The 23,770-nt window shown below is 46.8% G+C and overlaps 1 protein-coding gene and 1 pseudogene across 1 annotated transcript; one reads left to right on the plus strand and one right to left on the minus strand.

The window, feature by feature from the left end:
- Window positions 1-19: 19 nt before the first annotated feature.
- On the minus strand, window positions 20-23,432 carry Poglut1 (protein O-glucosyltransferase 1). Its single transcript, XM_004666852.2, has 11 exons — window positions 23,315-23,432; window positions 22,204-22,294; window positions 19,782-19,925; window positions 18,880-19,015; window positions 18,107-18,228; window positions 16,592-16,651; window positions 14,573-14,672; window positions 11,648-11,706; window positions 8,953-9,120; window positions 7,245-7,301; window positions 20-1,491 (listed from the first exon to the last, which is right to left on the minus strand). Exons 1-11 carry the CDS (start codon window positions 23,397-23,399, stop codon window positions 1,335-1,337), a joined length of 1,179 nt encoding a protein of 392 aa, XP_004666909.2. The 5' UTR covers window positions 23,400-23,432; the 3' UTR covers window positions 20-1,334.
- On the plus strand, window positions 16,079-16,179 carry LOC123460465 (annotated as a pseudogene).
- Window positions 23,433-23,770: the final 338 nt, after the last annotated feature.

Below are 23,770 nucleotides of genomic sequence, written 5' to 3' on the forward strand. Positions count from 1 at the left end.
ATTAGACTAGTTTAAACAATGTTTTTCATTTTTCTTTACTATAGTAGGGACAGCATCTGAGAGAATAAACTATTCAAATGTCTTTTTCAAAAGTAAGAAAAGGACTCCAACAGTGATTTGCACAAGTATATGTTACAGCCAAGTACTCTAAATTAACACTTGATGATGTGTTCACATCAAAGACTGCGATCTCTGCCCTCAGTCCTGCTGCCAGTAGTTTAAGGAAGAACAAGGTGTACAATGAAGTACAAAAGGCAGAGGGGCCAGGCGCGATGTGCACACCTTTAATCCCAGCACTTAGGAGGGTCTCTATAAGTTCAAAGCCACCCTGAGATGACTGAGTGAATCCCAGGCCAGCCTGGGCTAGGGCGAGCCCCTACCTTAAAAAACAAAACGAAACAAAAAAAGGTGAGAGAAGCAGTCTTTGTGTGTGTTTGAGACAGTCTCATGCAGCCCAAAGTGGTCTCAAGTTTCCTACGTAACTTAAGGTGGCCTTGAACTACCGATCCCCCTGCCTCCGTATCCCCAAGGGCTGGGATTACAGGCATGAACCACCATGCCTACTTGAGCTGCTCTCCTACGCATAGTTGATGTAACGTATGAGACTACTTCCTAGAGCATTATTAGGATCTTTCTCTCCGCTCTCTGTCTCTCCTTTACAGAGACAAGACGGGAATAAAGGCACAAAATGAGGGCTGAAATCCAACTGCAAAAACCCCTCCTGCAACTGTGCGTCATAGACACCTCCCGAATACCAAATTCATCCTTTTACAAAAGAACTCCGGCAGCCCTGCAGGGCATAGCCACTGCTCCCTCGGACTTTTTGGGAAATGATCCCCAGATTTTTTTTTTCACAAACCCCACAGGATTCCTACATTAAGCTAGAGCAACAGAGATCTAGCGCAAAATAATCCCACACGTGCAGCAACGCACTGTACTAGTTCCAAACGATGGATTTCCTGCTCCAAATCCTAGGACCAAGGGCGTCACCGCGTGGACCCAGCCAGTCTCACAGTGTTGAACACACACACACACAGGCGATCTCAGGCACAAGCTGTGATTGGTCCTAAGAACATGAAAGGGAGATTCCCACTCTGAATCCACATCTCATGGGTTCTGGCCTCTCCTCAGCCAAGAGTTGAACTGCTTCACTCTTGCTTATTACGTGCGTCTTAGAGCCTTCTCAAGACTCGTTCTGGATGCAGCATGATAAGAAAACTGGAGGCTTGGCTTGATAAGATGTGTTCCAAGTACAGGTACCATGCTCACGGTATCCTCACCACAGGACATCTCAGATCACCGCCACACACAGGACTCTGGTCCTTCGATGACCACTATAGTTCCGTCTTCAAAATTTTGGGCATAATCAGATCATAGCCTTTCCTTTTTGTTACATTATAGGACAGGAACTTGGAGTATTCAGTCAAGAGGTTCTCCCAGTAACAAGTGATGTCATCCATCTGCAAGTGGTTCATGATAAATTGGCTTCCCCTGGAGACAAGATTAACAAAAATAGCTTAAGCATGGAATTTAGTAATAAGACAACCACATTTAAGTAGAAAACCTTATTCTAAACCCTATTCTGAGTACTGTATATAACTGAACTCATGTGACCCTCAGAACCAACTCAATAGTTATCATATTCACAAGTGTGCCTTTAGCAGTGTATGAGGTATGTATGTGGGCGCATGTGTGCCACAGCACGTGGGAGAAGGTTATAGGACACCCTTGGGTGTCACCCTCACCTACCTACCCCCTTGCTCATAGCTCACTATTGCACACGCCAAGCTAGCCAGCCTGTGAGCTTCAGGGACTCTCCTGTCTCCGCCTCCCATCCTGTCGTTGGCGCATTGAGAGGACAGACACGTGTGACCACGTCCAGCTGGAAGTGGCGCTTCCATGGTGAGCCCTTTGCCCACTGAGCCACCTCCTCAGCCTGACTGTGACATGTTCCCCTTAAAAAACCTATCAAAAACCAACCAGTAATGGAGGCTGGAGATATGGCTTAGTGTTTAAGGCATTTGCCTGCAAAATCAAAAGACCCAGGTTTGATTCCCCAGGGCCTATGTAAGCCAGCTGCAAAGGGTGGCACATGTGTCTGGAGTTCACTTGCAGCAGCTGGAGGCCCTGGCACGCCCATTCTCTCTCTCTCTCTCTCTCAAATAAATAAATAAAAATATTAATTAAAAAAAATCAGGCTGGGGAAATGACTTAGCGGTTAAGGTGTTTGTGAAGCCTAAGGACCATGGTTCGATACGCCAGGACCCACGTAAGCCAGATGCACAAGGGGCCGCATGTGTCTGGAGTTCATTTGCAGTGGCTGGAGGCCCTCGCACGCCCATTCTGTCTTTCTGTCTGTGTCTTTCTAATAAACAAATAAAAAATTTTTAAAATACATTTAAAAAACAGTAATGGGGGCTGGAGAGATGGTTCAACAGTTAAGGTGCTTGCCTGAAAAGCCTAATGACCTGGGTTTGATTCCCCAATACCCACGCAAAGCCAGATGCACAAAAGTGCATGCATGTGGAGTTTCTTTCTGGTGGCCAAAGGTCCTGGTTAGCCCATTCTCTCTCTCTGCTTGCAAATATATATATATTTTTTAAATACAGCAATAAGCCAGGCGTGGCGGTGCACGTCTTTAATCCCAGCACTTGGGAGGTGAGGTAGGGAGATCACCGTGAGTTCAAGGCCTCTCTGAGACTACATAGTAAATTCCAGGTCAACCTGGACTAGAGTGAGACCCTACCTCGAAAAACAAAACACAAAATAAACAAAATAATAAAGTAACGGAGCTGGGGATAAAGGGATAAAGACTGGCAGCAGAGTGCTTGTCTAGCATATGTGAGACAAAGAGTTAAATCTTCAGTAGCACAAATAGTATACAGAATATCCATGTACAGTCTCAAACTGGAACAAACAAAAAACCAACAATCACTGTAAAATACTGGTGTTTTGTTGTTGGTTTTCTATTGTTTGCATCTTTAATGAACTTTGGCTTTATTTTAAGATTCATGAGAAGCCTGTCTCCCATCAGGGAGAAAGCCCAGATCATAGGAAGAACAGCATGACCGTCCCCACCCACAGGGCAAAAGTGATTCTCAGGCACTTTTCATGTCTTGCCCTCAGCCGGGAGGGCCTCTTTGAAAGCAGTGTCTTGCCTGGATCCTGGCTGACTTGAATTCCTGCTGAATGGAGCCCCAGCTGACTGGAAGCCCATGTGGAGAACCTTCTGCCATCTGTGACCCCCCCACCTGTCTTGAGCAGACCTCTATGAGGAGCACACAACAGCCTGGACTTCTGTTGCACGGCTCCTCGTGCAGTTCTGCGTCTACGCCAGGACAGTCCTCACCCCAAGACCTCAACATCCACGTCTACCAGACGCCCTCCTACTTGTGTCCGTGACTCCTGCCGCTGTCCCGCCTTTCACTTGGCCCCTCCATTATCAACTGGAGTTTCCCAGGTGCTAGGCAGGCAGACTACGTACACAGGCTATAATCCTCCTAGGCCACTCCTTCCAGCCTTGCATTTGCCCAGGAAAGAGGCCGCAGTCCCACCGTGGGGTGCCTGATGAGGAGGGGCTTCTCTTCTGACGGGGGGGCTGCTCTCTGGGTCAGTGTGAGAGGGAAAGGCAGAAGCTTCGGGAGCAACACCAGCCCTCTGGAGTTCTCGGCACTGGGGCACACAGCAGGTGGTAATGATCTTACTGCATTTCCTGTCATGATTCCTGGGCGCTATGTGGACGAAACACATGTGCCACCACGGCTGGGTCTGGGCAGCTGGTTAGCTGAGCCAGGGTGCCCCAGGATGTCCTCGAGAAGCCCCGCAGCTCTCTGGGAAAGGTGATGGGCAAGGTCATACCTTGGAGCAAAAGCTGGTCCTTGAGCTCCTGTCAAATGATGTCACATGGGAGGGTCCCCTAACCACAGAGTCCAGCGGACACCAAGGTTCATATGTCCATGTTAGAAAGAGTCTGGGCATCAAATTGGCAAGGACTATGTAGCCTGGCAGGCTGTGGCTCAGGCCACAGTCGCTACTCTTCACTTGGCCTGTGGCGTGCAGCATGACACTGTCTGGCTTGAGGTCTCTGTGAACTGGGCTCCGTGGTGGTCGCGGCACGGGGCACCTCACGCTCCCGCAGGCCGCGGGTCCCTTGGCCACAGGGCAGTAGCTTCTCTCCTGGGGCAGCCCCATGACCACAGAGGCTCGCCTATGCTGACACGGCGTCCAAGCAGTCAACAACGGTCACTGCACCCACTTCAGATGTAATCAGGTAGACACTGCTATGCCCTCTTCAGCAGTGGGGCACCTGTGAGGTGGTGGGTGAGGGGCAGATTCACCTGTGCACGGATGCCCTGGCCTCGGGACTGTACAGAGAGCCCTGAGAATTTCATCAGAGATTGGGCCCTGTTGTTTCACCATCAATTTGACTAGACATCCTAGGTAGCAAGGCTATGGATGTGAACAGGAGAGGGGAGAGGAGAGAGAAGAGGAGGGGAGGGGAGGGGAGAGGAGAGAGAAGAGGAGGGGAGGGGAGGGGAGGGGAGGGGAGGGGAGGGGAGGGGAGGGGAGGGGAGGGGAGGGGAGGGGAGAGGAGAGGAGAGGAGAGAAGAAAGGGGACTGGAGAAATGGCTCAGAGAATAAGGTGCTTATCTGAAAAGCTTAACAATGCAGGTTTGATTCCCTAATACCCATGTAAAACCCAAATGCACAAAGTGGCACATGCCTCTGGAGTTATTTTGCACAGCAGGAGGCCCGGGCACACCCATTTTCTCTCTCTCTCTCTCTCTAACTGCAAGTAGATAAATAAAAAGCAAAGAAATATAACTTTTTAATTTAAAAAATCCAAACTAAAAATCAACTAAGAAATAAAAAAAAAAATCAAATCCAGCCAGGCGTGGTGGCGCATGCCCTTAATCCCAGCGCTTGAGAGTCAGAGGTAGGAGGATCGCCATGACTTTGAGGCCACTCTGAGACTACATAGTGAATTCCAGGTCAGCCTGGACTGGAGTGAAACCCTACCTCGAAAAGAAACAAAAAAACAAAATCAAATCCAAAAACCCTCAGAAAATCAAAACCTAAAATAAAAATAGAAACAGACTGGGCAGAGGGCTCAGTGGTTAAAGGTGCTTGCTTGCAATGCCTACTGGATCTGATTCCCTAGTACCCACGTAAAGCCAGATGCGAAAGTGGCACATGTGTCTGGAGTTCAGTTGCAGTGGCAAGAGGCCTTGGTGCACTCACAGTCAGTCTCTTTATGTCTAATAAATAAACAAACATATTTTTTAAAAGAGAAAAAGAAAAATAGCTGGGTGTGGTAGCACATGCCTTTAGTTCCAGCACTCGGGAGGCAGAGGTAGGAAGATCACTGTGAGTTCGAGGCCAGCCTGATACTACAAAGTAAATTCCAGGTCAGCTGGGCTAGAGCAAGACCTTAACTTGAAAACACAAAAGAAAAAAAAAAAGAAAAAAAAAAAAAGAAAAAGAAAACTTCTGCCAGACATGGTGGCTCACACCTTTAATCCCAGAACTTGGGAGGCAGAGGTAGAATTGTTGTGAGTTCTAAGTCAGCCTGGGCTAGAGGGAGACCCTACCTGGAAAAAAACAACAAAAAAAGTTGGTAATTTACATACAAATCATTGAGTTGAAATATATTTAATTTGTAATGTTACCTAATTGTCACGTATACATCACAAAATTAAAAATAAACATCTTGTCATTCATAATCCTATAGCCAGCAAAACTATTCAAAAAAATCAACGAGGTTGGGCGTGGTGGGGCACGCCTTTAATTCCAGCCCTAGGGAGGCAGAGGTAGGAGGATCGTTGTGAGTTCAAGGCCACCCTAAGACTAATTTGAGGTCAGCCTGGGCTAGAATGAGACCCTACCTCAAAAAACAAAACAACAACAAACAATAAAAGAGACAGAGAAATTAAGCCATTTCCGTATGCAAACAATAAGGCATGTTCTCTCTCTGGGGCTTCCTGAGTTAAGTTCATGTTCAGAAGAAAGGACATTAGCAAGGAACTCAAAGCTAAGGAAGAAGCGAAGAGCTGCCATGAAGGTAAGTGTGAAAACACTGTGAAAGCCAGGACTGTTTTTGTTTCCTGCAAGATGTGAGATTGCTGTATCATGTTTTTTGGTGTTTTTTTTGTGTGTGTGTTTTTGTTTTGTTTTGTTTTTTGAGGTAGGGTCTTGCTGTAGCCCAGGCTGACCTGGAATTCAGTATGGATTTTCAGGGTGGCCTTGAACTCATGGTGATCCTCCTATCTCTGGGGTGCTGGGATTAAAGGTGTGCGCCACCACGCCTGCCCGGCACTGTTTTTGGTTTTTTGAGACAGTTTCACACTGTAGCTCAGGCTGACCTTGAACTCACAAGTAATCCTGACCCAGCCTCCTAGGTGCTGGGGTTGAGACTGTGTCACCATGCTCAGCTGAAAACATGCTTGTGAAGGACTCAGGATCCAGATGGACGCCATGACAGGCTTCAGAGTCCTCAGTAGGCTTAAGTTTCTGTTTCCGGCAAGACTGAAGTTTTTATTTTCTGGTAAGGATGGGCTTAACAGTTACTGGAAACTGATTATGCCATACATTCCTGTAGTCATAGATAAGTTCAATTCCCCTAGCCCCAGCCAACCAACTTTGCCGGCCAAAATCCTAAGCCAATCAGAAGAGTACAAGTGCAGTTACTGTTTAAATCAACCAATCACGTACCCATCCCCTTCTATGTTCAGATCCCTATACAAACCCTGCCCTGCCACTACTCGGGGCTCTTGTATGGATCCACTGCGTTGGTGACATCAAGAGACCGAGCTTAAGCCCGAGATAAAGCTCCTTGCCCTTGCACACGTGTTTGGCTCTCCTTGGTGGTCACTGGGGGTGCCAAGAACTGGGCATAACACTTGCTGGCAGGGTCTGCTGGTACAGGTTCAACTCTCCAGTTCCCGTGTAAAGATGGCAGCAAAGTGGCTAACATATCTGGTGTTTATGTGCAGTGGCAAGAACACATGCATGTGTTCTTTATTTGCAAACAAATAATTTTTTTAAAAAAATTTGCTGCATTTCCTCCAATATCTAAGTGCATACAGCATGGAGCATTTATGAATGTGCGTGTATACTGTTTCCCTCCAGGGAAGCTTTCATTCTAATGAGGATGAGGTATAGACAACCTCAAGGTAACAATATTCATGCACTGTGGATGGGGCAAAATGAGGGTGATTAAGAAAGGAAAAATGAACAGAACTTACCTTTCAGCAATTTCCTGAGCAATATCATCATTTGCTTTTACAAACTGTAATAGCTCCCTAAAATGACAAGAACGATGTGACTTTAACGTGTAGAACAGCTGTACTACTACCAGGACAGAAAGACGATAAAGTTCTCTCTCCATATGTAGATAATGATTTCTTTCTTTCTTTCTTTCTTTCTTTCTTTCTTTCTTTCTTTCTTTCTTTCTTTCTTTCAGTTTTACTTATTATTTGCAAGCACAGAGAGAAAGACAGAAAAGGGACAGAGAGAGAATGGGCACCCCAAGGCCTCTAGCCACTGCAAACAAATTCCAGATGCATATGCCCCTTGTGCATCTGGCTTATGTGGGTCCTGGGGAATTGAACCTGGGGCCTTTGGCTTCACAGGCAAATGCCTTAACCACTAAGCCATCTCTCCAACTCTGTTTTGTTTTTGAGGTAGGGTCTTGCTCTAGCCCAGGCTTACCTGGAATTCACTATGTAGTCTCAGGCTGGCCTTGAGCTCATGGTGCTCCTCCTACCTCTGCCTCCAGGGTGCTGGGATTAAAGGCATGTGCCACCAGGCCCAGCACAAGTTATTTCTTTAAGCAAATCTACCAGGGACCTTGACAGAACAAAAGAATAACAAAACAGGGCTGGAGAGATGGCTTAGTGGTATGGTGCTTGCCTCTAAAGCCTAAGGACTCAGGTTCAAATCCCCAGAACCCACATAAGCCAGATGCACATGTAGCACATACATCTGGATTTTGTGGTAGCTAGAGGCCCTGGCATGTCTATATTCTTTCCCTCTCTCAGGCATGAATGAATAGGTAAGTATTTTTTAAAGCAGTGCATTTTAAAGTTTATTTGTAGCCCTGCTGCTATTCTCTCCCCGCCCCCATCTTAAGTAAATGAAAAAAATTTTAAGTATTTTATTTGAGAGAGAAAGGAGCGGGGGGGGGGGGGAGGGAGAGAATGGGTGCACCAAGGAAGAGCCTCCAGCCACTGTAAATGAATGCCAGACTGACCTACCACTTTGCGTATCTGACTTGTATGAGTACTGGGGAATCAAATCTGGGTCCTTAGACTTTGCAAGTAAGTGCCTTGACCACTAAGCCAGATCTCCAGCCCCTGAAAGTCTGTCTATCTGTCTGTCTATGTTTCTATCTATCTATCAATCAATCTATCTATCTATCTATATCTTTTTTTGGGGGGGGGTTGAGGTAGGTCTCACTCTAGCCCAGGCAGACCTGAAATTCACTATGTAATCTCAGGCTGGCCTCAAACTAACAACGATTCTCTTACCTCTGCTTCCTGAAACTACAATGAATTCCAGGTCAGCCTGGGCTAGAGCAAGACTCTACATATATATATATATATATGGCTGGAGAGATGGCTCAGCGGTAAAGGCATTTGCCTCCAAAGCCTAAGGAAACAGGTTCAATTCCCCAGAACCCACGGAAAGCCAGATGCACAAAGTGACACATGCATCTGGAGTTCGTTTGCAATGGCTACAGGCTCTGGCTCGCCCATTCTTTCTCTATCAGCCTCTTTCTCTCTCTCCATTTTTTTTTTACTAAATTAAATCCCATTCCTACCCTACCTGGATAATAAGGTAATAGTACACAATATGTACAGATGAAACAACTGAGGAATTGAAGAAAATCATAATGAGAAAATACCTTCAGTGGATGGACACAGAGCAAGACTAGTGTTCTGAAACACTTACTGGACATTGGAGAGGTCTGTTTTCACAGGGATATAGTGAACCCATGGCTTCAGCTGCGGGTAGAAGAATTCTACCCACTCATCACCAACATGGAACACAAGTGAACCGCACAAGAAAAGGTGTTTGAACCGGAAACTTGCAGCTACACCCCGAAAATTAAACAGATACCTAGGGAGAAAAAGAACAAAATATAGTTAATAGTGTATGCCTCCTGCCACAAGGGTGTCTTTCTTTCTTATCACTCCTATTTTTTTGTTTTGTTTTTGTTTGGTTTGGTTTGGTTTTTCGAGGTAAGAGTCTCGCTGTAGCCCAGGCTGACCTGGAATTCACTAGGTAGTCTCAGGGTGGCCTATATCTCTTGGCTGTCTTACCTCTGCCTCCCAAGTGCTGGGATTAAAGGTGTGCGCTACCACGCCCGGCCTTTCTCTGTTTTTTTTTTTTTTTTAATTTAATTTAATTTTTTAATTTATTTGAGAGCGACAGACACAGAAAGACAGACAGAGGGAGAGAGAGAATGGGCGCGCCAGGGCTTCTAGCCACTGCAAACAAACTCCAGATGCGTGTATCACATTGTGCATCTGGCTTCACATGGGTACTGGGAAATTGAACCCAGGATGTCAGGCTTTGCAAGCAACCATCTTTAACTACTCAACTATCTCTTCAGCCCCCTTTCTGTCACTTTTTTTTTTTTTTTTTTTTTCCCGAGGTAGAGTCTCATTCTGGTCCAGGCTGACCTGGAATTAACTCTGTCATCTCAGGATGGCCTTGAACTCATGGCAATCCTCCTACCTCTGCTTCCCGAGTGCTGGGATTAAAGGCGTGCACCACCACGCCCGGCTCCTTTCTGTCACTTTTAAAAATTATTTTATTTTTATTTACTTATTTGAGAGAGAGGAAGAGGTAGATAGAGAAAGAGAGAAGAATGGGCACACAAACGAACTCCAGACACATGTGCCACAATGTGCACCTGGCTTACATGGGTCCTGGGGAATCGAACCTGGGTCCTTTGGCTTTGCAGGCAAGCACCTTAACTGCTAAGCCATCTCTCCAGCCCTGTGATTTTTTTTTTTTTTTCAGATAGGGTCTCACTCTAGCTCAGGCTGACCTGGAATTCACCATGTAGTCTCAGGGTGGCCTTGAACTCTCAGCGATCCTTCTACTTCTGCCTCCTAAGGGATTAAAGGTGTGCAAGACCTTTAATCCCAAGACCCTTTTTATGATCTATATCACTTTCTTCATTCTTTCAGGCCCGTTCTTGGCTCCCTCCCTCTCTCCTCTTCCTTTTGCTAGTGCCTATGTGTGGAGGTGTGCTTGTGTGTGTGTGTGTATGCATGTAGGCACTCACACCCTCTGTGTAGGCATGTAGAGGCCAGAGGAGAACAGGAACTCTGCTGTGCATATGCATGGTTTCCTTGAAATAGTCTCTCTCCCAGAACCTGGAGCTGCTGGTTTGGTCAGACTGGCTAGCCAGTGAGGCCACACCCAACTGAACACGGGGTGTTCGAGAGTTCTCACCCGCTGAGTCAGCTTCCCAGCCCTCTCTCTCTTGGAGATAGGGTCTTACTTTTCAGTTCAGACTGCCAGGCCTCCGCTTCAAAGCACTCTTCCCGCCTTGGCCTCCCAAGTATGAGGATTACAGGCATGTGCCACCTCGCCTGGCCAGAGCTGCTCTTGCCTCCACCTCCAACTGTGTACAGACATGACTCTTACTTTAAGTATCACCACCGCCTTCCTCCAAGTCTCAGTTTTCCTGTTCAGCTAATTCTTAGTCCTGGCATTTCCCTGGAATGTTTGTTGCAGTGCTGGGATCAAATCCAAGGCTCACATATGTTTAGAAGATGCTCTACCACTGAGTCACATCTTCAGCCCCACATTATATTCATTAACCTGATAAAATACCTCATCTAACTTCAACTGTTGGCAGAGAGATTCAGGGAAACTGGTAATTCCACCACTTTAACTACTGGTTAGAAAGAAGAATCATGTTTCATTCCCTCTCTACAGCCACTATAAAATGCACGACAGGCGTCAGGAAAAGCCAACCAAATGAAGTAACCCTAGGTCTCAGTATTAAAGTTCTTATTCAAAGTTAAGGTATTTTAGCTAGGTGTGGTGATGCATACCGTTGACCCTAGCTAGCACTCAAGAGGTTGAGGTAGGAGAATCACTGTGAGTTCAAGGCCAGCCTGGGCTACAATGAAACCCTACCTTGAAAAAAAATAAGTGAAAACAAAACAAAACAAATTAAAGGCATTTCATAAGTAATATGGATGCCAGGCAGGCTTCGTGGTGCATACCTTTAATCCCAACACTCGACAGGCAGAGGTGGAAGGATCACTGTGAGTTGGAGGCCAGCCTGAGACTATACAGTGAATTCCAGGTCAGCCTGGGCTAGAGTGAGACCCTACCTCGAAAAACAAAAGCAAAAACAAAACAACAGCAGCCAAAAGAAGTTATATGGAGGGCTGGAGAGATGGCTTAGTAGTTAAGGTGCTTGCCTGCAAAACCTAAGGACCCAGGTTTGATTCCCCAGAACCCACATAAGCCGGATGCACATGCTGGCACATGCATCTGGAGTTTGTTTGCAGTGGCTATAGACGCCCTGAGCCCCCATTCCCTTGCTCTCTCTAATATTCATACATATACATTAAAAAATTTAAAAAGCAATGTGGAAACCAATAATTAGAAGTCTTACTTGTATTTGCAGTGGTCCACAAGATGGACATCCTTAGCAGCTGGCTTTCCCAACGTGTCCTTCAGGTGAAAAAGAAGTTCTCAGCATGAGTGGTAGTCCCGCTTATGGGCAGACAATGTGCACCAAGCAATAACCTAACCTCATTTAACCCTCATAACAAACATGCAGAGAGCATTATCCTCACTACACATATGTAAAGGCCAAGGTTTCTACACACTTAATTTTCTCAGAGTCATATCCACTACCCAAGTAGAATCAAGAGGGTTGTGAGCCAGCCAGGTCTCTCTCTCTTTTTTTTTTTTTTTTCTTTTTAGCATTTAATATGACCCTCCTTTGAATTAAGAGGCCACAGTTTACAGTGCCCATTTTACACTTTACTCTCTGAACTCCACCATGGATCACAAGGCTGGTGGGTAAGTCTAAGGGTGAAATATATACACTTTGTGGGATGTAGAAAGTATTTAAAAGTATATATTCAGCCAGGTGTGGTGGCGCACGCCTTTAATCCCAGCACTTGGGAGGCAGAGGTAGGAGTATTGCCATGGGTTCGAGGCTACCCTGAGACTACATAGTGAACTCCAGGTCAGCCTGGGCTACAGTAAGACTCTACCTCGAAAAACCAAAAAAAAAAAAAAAGTACACATTCAAACTACCAATATTTATTAGGTGGCAGGATATTTCTTGCAAAAACCCAGATTTCGGGCTGGAGAGATGGCTTGGTGGTTAAGCGCTTGCCTGTGAAGCCTAAGGACCCTGGTTCAAGGCTCGATTCCCCAGGACCCACGTTAGCCAGATGCACAAGGGGGCACATGCGCCTGGAGTTCATTTACAGTGGCTGGAAGCTCTGGAGCGCCCATTCTCTCTCTTTCTCTCTGCCTCCTCTCTGTTGCTCTCAAATAAATAAATAAAAAATAAAAACAAAAAAAATTAAAAAAAAACAAACACCCAGATCTCGGGACTGGAGAGATGGCTCAGCAGTTAAAGCATTTGCCTGCAAAGCCAAAGGACTTTGGTTTGATTCCCCAGCACCTACATAAGCCAGATACACAAGGGGGCGCACGCACTGGAGTTCATTTGTAGTGGCTGGAGGCCTGGCGCATCCATTCTCTCTCCCCCTCTCTGCCTCTTTCTCTCTCTCAAAAATAAGTAAAAAAAAAAGTTTAAAAACAAGAAAACAAAAACAGATTTCCAGCCAGGCATGGTGGCATGATTGTAATCCCAGCACTGGGAAGGAGGTGGGGCAAAGATTAAGAGCTGAAGGTCATCCTCAGCTACAAAACTCAAGGCCAGCCTAGGTTTCCGGAGACCCTGTCTCCAGGAAAAAAAAAAAAGAAAAAAAAAAAAAAAAAAAAGTATTTCCCAATTTTTTGGAGAAAAATACTACTACTAAAACAGGCCTGGCACAGCAGCCTCCTGCCCCACTTGGCAGCCGTCAACTAGAGGTGACACCCACCGCCTCCGCTCATTCTCCCACCCACTCACTATCTCCTGGGGACACTCGGGTTAAGATCCACGCACATTCCACCCTCCTTAGATGGAAGCCTTAATACCAGGCATGTTGCATGGCTTTTGCTGCTTTTCTAAACTTGGGTTCTTAGGCTTCACAGGCAAGTGCCTTAACCACTAAACCATCTCTCCAGCCCTGCTTGATGTACTTTTAATCAAACACAAGCAAATGAGTTTTAAGAAACTTTGTTAGATAACCCAAATTCTGACTCCCCAGATCCGTAAGCCAGACATCAAAGCGACACAAGCGCAAGGTGGCCACGTGCGCACAGAGGCTAGAGGCCACAGACAGACAAACTCTGTAGCAAACGTCTCCGAGAAGTTTAAAGCTTTTTCTCACAACACTGTCATATGGACACTCCAAATGAACTAGATCTTTAAGTTCTTTAATTAAGGAGTTAAGATGACAGAGTCAGGTCTCAATTTCTGGCATCTTAGAATCACTTGGGAATTTTTTTTTCTATTTTTTATTTTTTATCAAGGTAGGGTTTCGCTCTAGCCCAGGCTGACCTGGAATTCACTAGGTAGTCTCGGGATGGCCTCAAACTCACAGCGATCCCTCTATCTCTGCCTCCCGAGTGCTGGGATTCAAGGCGTGCGCCACCATGTCCAGCCTGGCACTTGGGAACTTTTAAAGAAATGAAGATTCTTGGAACTCCACCCCCAGAAACTCTGGTTGATTTGATTCACTGTTTAATTCTCTTGGTTGAGAGCCACTAGTCAAACTTGGGGATGGCATACTAAAGCCCACAGACCAAATCTAACTTACCACTTGGTTCTGTAGAATCCATGGACAGACATTTTTTACATTTTGAAGTGGTTGAAAGAAAAAAAAAAAAAAAGCAAAGGAGGGGCTTGAGAGATTGCTCAGTGGTTAAAGGTGCTTGCTTGCAAAGGAAAAATACTTTTTGGTATGTGAAAAATTTATGAAAACCAAATTTTTGCCCATAAATAGAGTAATTATTAGAAAAGGCCATGCTCGTTTGTTAACCCACTGCCTATGGCTCTCTCACCTCGCCACAGTATAGAACCTGCATAGCATAAAATATTTACTCTTAGCCGGGCATGGTGGCACACACCTTTACTCCCAGCACCTGCGTAAAAAGAAGTAAGAGGATCATTGTGAGTTCAAGGCCACCCAGAGACTACATAGTGAATTCCAGGTCAATCTGGGCTATTGTGAAATCCTACCTCGAACCCCCCTCACCCCCCACAAAAAAATTTACTCTTTCACAGAAAAGGCTTCAGAACTCTGGTTGAAACCTTTCAAGTAGTATAATATTTGGGGGGGGGGAATGAACTTGCATATAAGCTAATACAGGTTCATGAACTTTCTCCACATCCGGGAAACCCAACTGGCCCTGCTCTGGGAGACCGAGCATTCTGTGCCAGAGCTCTGCTCAGAAGACGGCTGCTTACTTCCATAGATTTCCAGGCCTGGTTTTTGGTGTATTCTGCGTCAACAAGTTTAGGGTTTTTCCGAGACAGAAGAATGAGAGGATCCCGTTCTGGACTTGTCCTAGAAAGGAAACACATAGCATACAACCACGTGGTCTTCCCCAGTCCCCGAGAAGTAAGCAGGACTTGGACCCCAGCCACGCTGTCTGCACAGAGGGACAGCTCACTGGTTCACGGACAGTGGGGATCCCGAGCATGCCAGCATCTTGGTGGGCCTTGTTACTCCCCATTTTTCCCACCAGAGATGGGGGAGTCCGGCCCTTCTCTGCTTGCCTCTGGTCTTGAAGGGCATGATGTCCACTACAGCTATTCCCCTTTTTGGAAGGTTTGCGGAGCTCCTATAACCACTGACGCTCATAGCTGTGTGACTACGTAAGTACTGCTCGCCAAAATAGCTACATGACCTTTAGTGGGTATGCCCTGTGAAGTCCAGTATATTTAAATTTGAAATGAAAACAAGAGCTGGGCACAAGCCTTAAATTTTGGGAAGCAGAAGGCCTCACAAGGCCAGCATAGACTATGTAGCAAGACCCTGTCTCCAAAAAAAAAATACATTTATTCATATGGTGTGGTGGCACATGCCTTAATCCCAGCATTTGGGAGGCAGAGGTAGGAAAATCACCATGAGTTCAAGGCCACTCTGAGACTAGAGTGAATTCCAGGTCAGCCTGGGCCAGAGTGAGATACTTCCTCGAAAAACAAAACAAAAAAAAAAAATTGTTGAAGACTAGAGAGACGGCTTAGCGGTTAAGCGCTTGCCTGTGAAGCCTAAGGACCCCGGTTCGAGGCTCCTCCATTCCCCAGGACCCACGTTAGCCAGATGCACAGGGTGGCGCACGCGTCTGGAGTTCGTTTGCAGTGGCTGGAGGCCCTGGCGCAACCATTCTATCTGTTGCTCTCAAATAAATAAATAAAAATAAATGAAAAAATGTTTTAAAAAATTGTTGAGAGTCAGAGAAGTCAGCACTGACAGCAAACAGTGGATAACGACAGTAAACGGTGGGTATCTGGCCCACTTGCCTTCTGAAAATCCACTGCACAAGCAAGCACGACCGAAGATGGAATAACTGCTAATAAACACTGGCCAGAAAAACCGCGGACCTTTTTCCCTCCATGGCGGTTCCCAGTCGTGTGTGCCAGACAGTTACTGGGCAGCAGCAGGCCGGGTACCTCCCTTGGCACTGGGGTGAAGGAGCACAGCACAGCCAGGACGTCCAGCCCTAGTTACTCAGCTCGTCCTTTGAGCCATACGGTATGTCAGGCTGGAAGAGTATCACTTTGAAAATTGTTTCAGGGCTTGCTTCAGCAGCACATACACTTAAGTTAGTATGACATAGAGAGCTGGGTGTGATGGCTCACGCCTTTAATTCTAGCACTTGGGAGGGAAAGGTAGAAGGATCGTCGTGTGTTCAAGGGCAATCTGAGACAACATAGAGAACTGCATATCAGCCTGGGCTAGAGTGAGACCCTACCTCGAAAAACCAAAAGAAAAAAGAACAATACAGAGAAGATTATCATGGCCCCTGAGCAAGGATAGCAAGCAAATTCATGAAGTTTTCCATATTTTTTAAAGGATTTGTGTGTGTGTGTGTGTGTGTGTGTGTAAAAGTTTAAGTATGGGATTCTTGCTGCTGCAACTGAACATCAGAAGTATGCACCAATTTGTATGCACCTTTATGTGGGGACTTGGGAATCGAACCCTGTAGGTCAGGCATTGCAAGAAAATGCCATTAACCACTGTGCCATTTCCCCAGCCTCAGAAGAATTATCTTTATACAAGGTTAAAAAACATGATCAACCGCACATGGTGGTGCACGCCTTTAATCCCAGCACTTGGGAAACAGACGTAGGAAGATTACAGTGAGCTCCAGGCCAGCCTGAGACTACATCATGAATTACATGTCAGCCTGGGCTAGAGTGAGACTCTACCTTGGAAAAATAATAATAATAATAATAATAATAATAATAAAACACAATCACCTTGATCCTCGGAAATATGCTGTAGAGTTTTTCTTTTCCCATGGCCACTGTGCTGCTGACCTAAAAATACAGATTCTGATTAGTTTCTGTTTTCTTCTGGACATGGTTTTTTTATTTTTATTTTTAATTTATTATTTATTTGAGAGTGACAGAGAAAGAGGCAGAGAGAGAGAGAGAGAATGGGCACGCCAGGGCCTCCAGCCACTGCAAACGAATTCCAGTTACGTGCGCCCCCTTGTGCATCTAGCTAACATGGGTCCTGGGGAATCGAGCCTTGAACCAGGGTCCTTAGGCTTCATAGGCAAGCGCTTAACCACTAAGCCATCTCTCCAGCCCATCCTGGACATGTTTTAACCATCTCTGAGGATTGGTCCAGAGCTTCAAAGTAAGTCTGTCTAACCCTACTGGCACAAATCCTGAATGACACCATAATCCTGCCAGCCTCTCACTGCTTCAGAGGGCTTGCCGGACCATCTACACATCTACTCGCCTCTTAACAGTAACTGACGGAAACAAAAGCTCTTGAATTCCAAACAGCATACTTGGGGCTGCTTGATTGGCTCAACCAGGATTTCTTCTCTGAGTAGAGGGCTATTGATAAAACTAGCACATGAAGAGAAATTAGCCCGGCGTGGTGGCACACGCTTTTAATACCAGCACTCAGGAGGCAGAGGTAGGAGTATCACTGTAAATTCAAGGCCACCCTGAGACTACATAGTCAATTCCAGGTCAGCCTGGACTAGAGTGAGACCTTACCTCAAAAAATAAATAAATAAATAAATAAATAAATAAATAAATAAATAAATAAATAAAATAAAGCTGGGCATGGTAGTGTACACCTTTAATCCCAGCACTCAGGAGGCAGAGATAGGAGGATTGCCATGAGTTTGCGACCACCCTAAGACTACATAGTGAATTCCAGGTCAGCCTGGACCAGAGTGAGACCCTACCTCAAAACATTGAAAAATATAGCTGGGCATAGTAGTGCAATGCCTTTAATCCCAACACTCTGGAGGTAGAGGTAGGAGGATTGCCATGAGTTCGAGGCCACCCTGAGACTACACAGTTAATTCCAGGTCAGCCTGGACCAGAGTGAGACCCTATCTTGAAGAACCAAAAAAAAAAAAAAAAAAAAAAAAAACAAAAAACAAAAAACTAAGCCGGACATGGTGGCGCACACCTTTTTTAATCCCAGCAGGAGGCAGAGGTAGGAGGATCGTCATGAGTTCAAGGCCACCCTGAGACTACAGAATGATCAACTTGAGCTGAGACCCTACCCTGGGGAAAAAAAAAAACCTGAAAAATTAATTAAAGGACAAAATAAAACCTTTTTGGCCGGATGTGGTGGCGCAAGCCTTTAATCCCAGCACTTAGGAGGCACAGGTAGGAAGATCACTGAATTCAAGACCACCCTGAAACTACATAGTGAATTCCAGGTCAGCCTGGGTTAGAGGGAAACCCTACCTTGAAAAATGAAAATAAACAAACAATGTAACTTTTCTATAAAGGACCTACCTTACCAGATCTTCCCTGAAGAGGTCCCACCGTCCCAGACCTGTAGGATAAATTGGCCAAACTGCTGGTCCTCCTTCCCAAAATGTCCAAGCAGGATACATGATATCATGGTACTCTGACGTCTTTGAAAACAACAGAAATGAACCTGAGGACTTACAAGCTGTTCACTGTATCAGGCTCTCCACGCCTATAGACATGTCCTGATTACTTTCATCCTCCACAATGAGACCCAGAGGCTCCTCTCTCATACAGCCTTCTTGGTTATCTCAGGCCTGCCTCCATAATGCATCATTTAGACACAAACCACGTGCAATTACCCGACACGCTCAGGTTCATTTTCAGCCATGCCAGGCCCCTCAGATACTCAGATGAACAGGACAAATGCTATTCCGCACCATGACAAACCTATGCATTGTAGAAATGCCATAGAGATTTTGTGAATGAAAGTACTCCAGGCTCCAAGCCCATGAGTGTTCCTGCATGCCTCTCCCCATGCTCTGTGGGTTCCCCGAATGTCTTACAGGGTGCTTAGGCATCTCTTTCCCTAGCCTCCATCCCTATTCCTAAAGACTAGACCTTTTAGGCAACCTTCCATTACCTATGGGTCTTCAACTCTGTTTCCTCTGTGAATTCACAAGGACACAGATCCGTTTCTGGATCTCAAGGCTCCTCCTCGTTCTTCCTATTAGACTCCACCACAGGACAATGGTCACCTACTCATACTCCAGAAGACCGCCTGCACCCCCCCCCCCCATGGCTCTTCCTGTACTTACCTTACTGAAGGAGAAGACAGGAATGGCAGGCTCCATCCACTTAGGAACCTGAGGGTAATCTCGGACATTGACCACCATCTCCATGTCAGGGAGGCGCCCAATAACTTCCAAAATGAAGTGCTCAACACCACTGCACCTGTCAACCAGAAATCCCACAAAATCACCAGGGAGGCTCTCTAGGACAAGGAAAGGTTATTGCAACACTAACATCAGCCCTCTGCACAGTCTCCTGAAAGTGATGCTTCCAGGGCTGGAGAGATGGCTTAGTGGTTAGGAGGCTTACCTGCGAAGCCCAAGGACCCAGGTTCAATTCCCCAGAACCCACATAAACCAGATTCACCTGAAGTTCATTTGCAGTGGCTAGAGGCCCTGGCATGCCCATTCTCTCTCTCTCTCTCTCTCTCAAATAAATAAATAAAATAAAATGGGGGAGCTGGGCATAGTGGCACATGCGTTTAATCCCAGCACTTAGGAAGCAGAGGTAGGAGGATTGCCATGAGTTTGAGGCCACCCTGAGATTGCATAGTGAATTCTAGTCAGCCTGGGCTAGAGTGAGACCCATCACAAAAACAAAACAAAAATCCCACATAATGCCAGGCATGGTGGCGCACGCCTTTAATCCCAGCACTCGGGAGGTAGAGATAGGAGGATCACCGTGAGCTCAAGGCCACCCTGAGACTACATAGTGAATTCCAGGTCAGCTTGGGCTAGCGTGAGGCCCTACCTCGAAAAACAAAAACAGAAACAAACAAAAAAACCCCACATAAGGAGAGAAGCTGGTCATGCTTTGTAGTTCCTCTGGAAGGTGAGGACAGATTCACTTGTCAGTTGCCTGGATTGGCTTCATTCTAAGAGCAATACCAAGTGGGCCTATGTACAGTTAAGACACATCTGCATCTTACCTCGAGGGGAACATGCAGTCACTTTCCCGGTATAATCTGTTCTTGATGATCTGATAGTGGGTCCCTAGCTTCCGTCTGACCACCTCTGCCATCAGCTTCCTGGAGATACCTCCGCGAAAAGGTGTCAGGTCCTCTTCTATGACGCTGGGAAGGAATGGGAATTGTCAAAGACTCCAGGTGCCATTCCATCTACTTCCTAGGTGCATTCTTGCTTAAAAAGCACTCTGAACTGAGGCGAAAGGAGTCTACTAGTGGGCAGCTCTACCAGAGAAGCAGCGCTGGAAACTGAAAAGCATCAAGCACAGGACTGCAGAGAGCGCAGTGGTAGAAAGCTTGCCTAGTGTAAACAGGGTCCTGGCTTTACACTCTAGCACCTCAGAAACTACACACCAGGGCGGGAGAGATGGCTCAGAGGTTAGGGCACTTGCCTGCAAAGCCTGGCAACCTGAGTTCAATTCCCCAGTACCCATGTAAAGCCAGATGCACAAAGTGGCACAAGTTTGTTTGCAGTGGCCGGAGGCCCTGGCGTGACCATTCTCTTCCTCTCTCCTTCTACTTGCAAATAAATAACAAATTAAACACCACATCGAACACAACTCAGCCAGAAATACAGGCATGTTTCATTTTCCTCCCTCCATCAGATGGCCCCTTCCTTAGTTGAACCATATTCCTTCTTGCTATTTATGTGACATCTCTGTTCTCACAGCCCCTGAATCCCAGAGATGTCCCTTCCTCTGAATCCCACATGTGGGGCTCATGCCTCAATTCTACAGTCTTATCTTCCCCTGTACCCCTCAAAACAAGCTCTAGCAGCCTTACTGCAGTATCCAGAAAATAATTTATTTTGTCTCTCTTTCAAAGCGCAGTACATAGTAAGTTTCCATAAATATCATTTAGCATCAGGTGAATTTTCCAGGAATCACTGACAGGACAATGAGCTACTAAGGACTTGGCTATTTAGCTGATGAGGAACTTCCAGAGAAGTGGCTTGCCATAGGGGTGTTATGGTCAACTTCTCATTGCGGCGGCGGATAAACACCGGACCAGAAACAGTTTATAGGAGGAAGGGGTTTATTTCAGGCTTACAAATTCCAGGGGAGTACCGTTAATGGAAGAAGCTGGCTCCTTTCATAGATTCAAGCAGAGACAATCAAACAGCCAGTGCATACCAGCACCAGCAAGCACAAACAAACAGCCTGCGCTCTAACTGCTCTCCACAGGCCTTAGGGCTAGACTCCAAGATGTTCCCCCAGTGACATTCCTCTTTTCCAGCAGGGCTCCACCCACGGGAAACTCAAGATTCAAGCCTGAGTCTACGGGGCCACACATTTCAATTTGGATCAGAAATCAGAACCCAGGCCTGTTTTTCTTTCTGTGTGTGCGTGTTTTTTTTTTTATTTTATTATTTTTATTTATTTGAGAGAGAGAAAGAGGCAGATAGAGTGAGAGAAAGAATGGGAGCACCAGGGCCTCAAGCTACTGTAAACAAACTCCAGACACATGTGCCACCTTGTGCATGTGGCGTACGTGGATCCTGGGGAGTTGAACCTTGGCCCTTAGGGTTTGTAGGCCAGTTTCTTAACCACTAAGCCATCTCTCCAGCCCCTGCTTTTCTTTCTATCATACTGCATCTGAACCCTAATTTGTATATTTAAAGATAACCAACAAGAAAATACTGGATTCCCTGCCGGGCATGGTGGCACACACCTTTAATCCCAGCACTCAGGAGGCAGAGGTAGGAGGATGGCTGTGAGTTCGAGGCCACCCTGAGACTCCATAGTGAATTCCAGGTCAGTCTGGGCTAGAGTGAGACCCTACCTCGAGAAACCAAAGAAAGAAAGAAAGAAAGAAAGAAAGAAAGAAAATACTGGATTCGATGATCAATATAGTCATTCCTTCAACATTTACTGAGTGCACTTGCTAAGGGGCCAGCACCAGGAATACAACAGTGCATCAGAAAGGCCCTGACCTCAAGCTTTCAGTCCAAGGGAAGTTTAACACATGTGTTAAGTCCCACAGGGTCTAGGGGTGATGTTGAGACCACTGGGGCACTCCTCTTCCAGAGTACTTTCCTTCCTTAGAATTCGAACCATGTCGGCCATCCTTCCTGCTCCCAAGACATATGTGCGATCTCTGACCACCACAACCAGTCTCTCATGGATCTTGTGACAAGAATTCAGCTCTCAGGGGCTAGAGAAATGGCTTAGTGGTTAAGGCATTTGCCTGCAAAGCCAAAGGATCCCAGTTCCATTCTCCAGGACCCATGTAAGCCAGACGCACAAGGGGGCACATGTGTCTGGAGTTTGTTTGCACTGGCTGGAGGCCCTGGCATGCCCATTCTCTCTCTCCCTCAAATAAATAAATAATAAAACATATATTTTAAAAAAGAATTCAGCTCTCAGAGATACATCAAGGGACTCACCTATGATAGCAGCTGCAGTTTTGGCTTGAACATGGTTCATAATTCTCCAAAGACCTGCTAATTTGGTCAATGAATACTTTCCATTTTGAGCCTTCAAAAAGTGAAGTAAAGGAGAATTAACAAAATACCCCTGGCATTCTTATTTGCAAGCAGCATGAGGCAGAACAAACAGGAGACCAAAACTTGCAGAAATCCCCTTCCTTTCCCAGCGGTGGAAGGGCAATGCCAAGCAGGACCTTTGTGAAACTTGTTAGGGCTTGACTGAAATCCACCTGGGTCATGAGGAATCCAAGACATTGGAAAAGTTGGGCTAAACGTCAGGCATTCAAAAGCTACGGATAGGGCTGGAGAGATGGCTTAGCGGTAAAGGCGCTTACGTTCAAAGCCAAAGGACCCAGGTTCAACTCCCTAGGACCCATGTAAAGCAGCTGCACAAGGGGGCGCATGCGTCTGGAGTTCATTTGCAGTGCCTGGAGGCCCTGGGGCGCCCATTCATTCTCTCTCTCCCCATCTCTCTCTCTACCGGTCTCTTTCTCTCTCTCAATAAATAAAAGTATTTTTTCATAAATAAAAGTATTTTTTCTAAAGGCTATGGCCGGGCATGGTGGCGAACGCCTTTCATCCCAGCACTCGGGGAGGCAGAGGTAGGGGGATCGCTGTGAGTTCGAGACCACCCTGATTCTCCATAGTGAATTCCAAGTCAGCCTGAGCTGCAGTGAAACCCTACCTCAAAATAAATAAATAAATAAATAAATAAATAAATACATAAGTAAATAAGGCTACGGATAAACTAACCGGGCTTGTAATATGTAATAAACGGAACCCCATAGAGAGAAGCCTCTGGAAGCCAGGGACACCAACCTCTCCATTCATCTCTTCTGACAAGGCGCACGCCTCCCGCCCTCCCCTCCCTCCCCCAGGGCGTTCTAAGGTGGCACGGAAGGAAGAGCCAAGTGCAGAGAAGCCGCCCGCGGGCGAACCGGGCACATCCCTTTCTCCGGGAGCACGGGCTGGCAGCAGAGAGCAGGACCCGCGCGCTCCCCTCCGCCTGCAGGCGCGGCATCCTCCGGGCGCGCCGAGGACCACCCCCGCGGCCCTGCCCGGAGCCCACCTGACTCCTTCTGGCGGCCCTGCACTGGGCCCACGAACGCGAGCAGCAGCCAGAAGCCCAGCACACAGCTCGCCCGCCGCTCCATCGCCGGCGGGGCCGCTGCGGACTCCCGTTCCCGCGAGCCGGCGGAAGCGCTCGCCCCGCACAAAGATGGCGGCGCGGCACGCAGGGGTGCCCCACACAAAGATGGCGGCGCGGCACGCAGGGGCGCCCCACGCAAAGATGGCGGCGCGGCACGTAGGCGTGCCCCACTCAAAGATGGCCGCCGGGCCGCCCCCCCCCCCCCCCCCCCAGGTCTTTCTGCACATCTGTGACATCTCGAAGACATCTTAACTCTCTGCTCCCAGAAAATGCAAAAAGGGAGCCGGGCGTGGCGGCGCAGGCCTTTAATCCCAGCACTCGGGAGGCAGAGGTAGGAGGATCGCCGAGAGTTCGAGGCCACCCTGAGACTACATA

This window comes from Jaculus jaculus, chromosome 4 (genome assembly GCF_020740685.1).
Source record: "Jaculus jaculus isolate mJacJac1 chromosome 4, mJacJac1.mat.Y.cur, whole genome shotgun sequence".
Lineage (NCBI taxonomy): Eukaryota > Metazoa > Chordata > Mammalia > Rodentia > Dipodidae > Jaculus > Jaculus jaculus.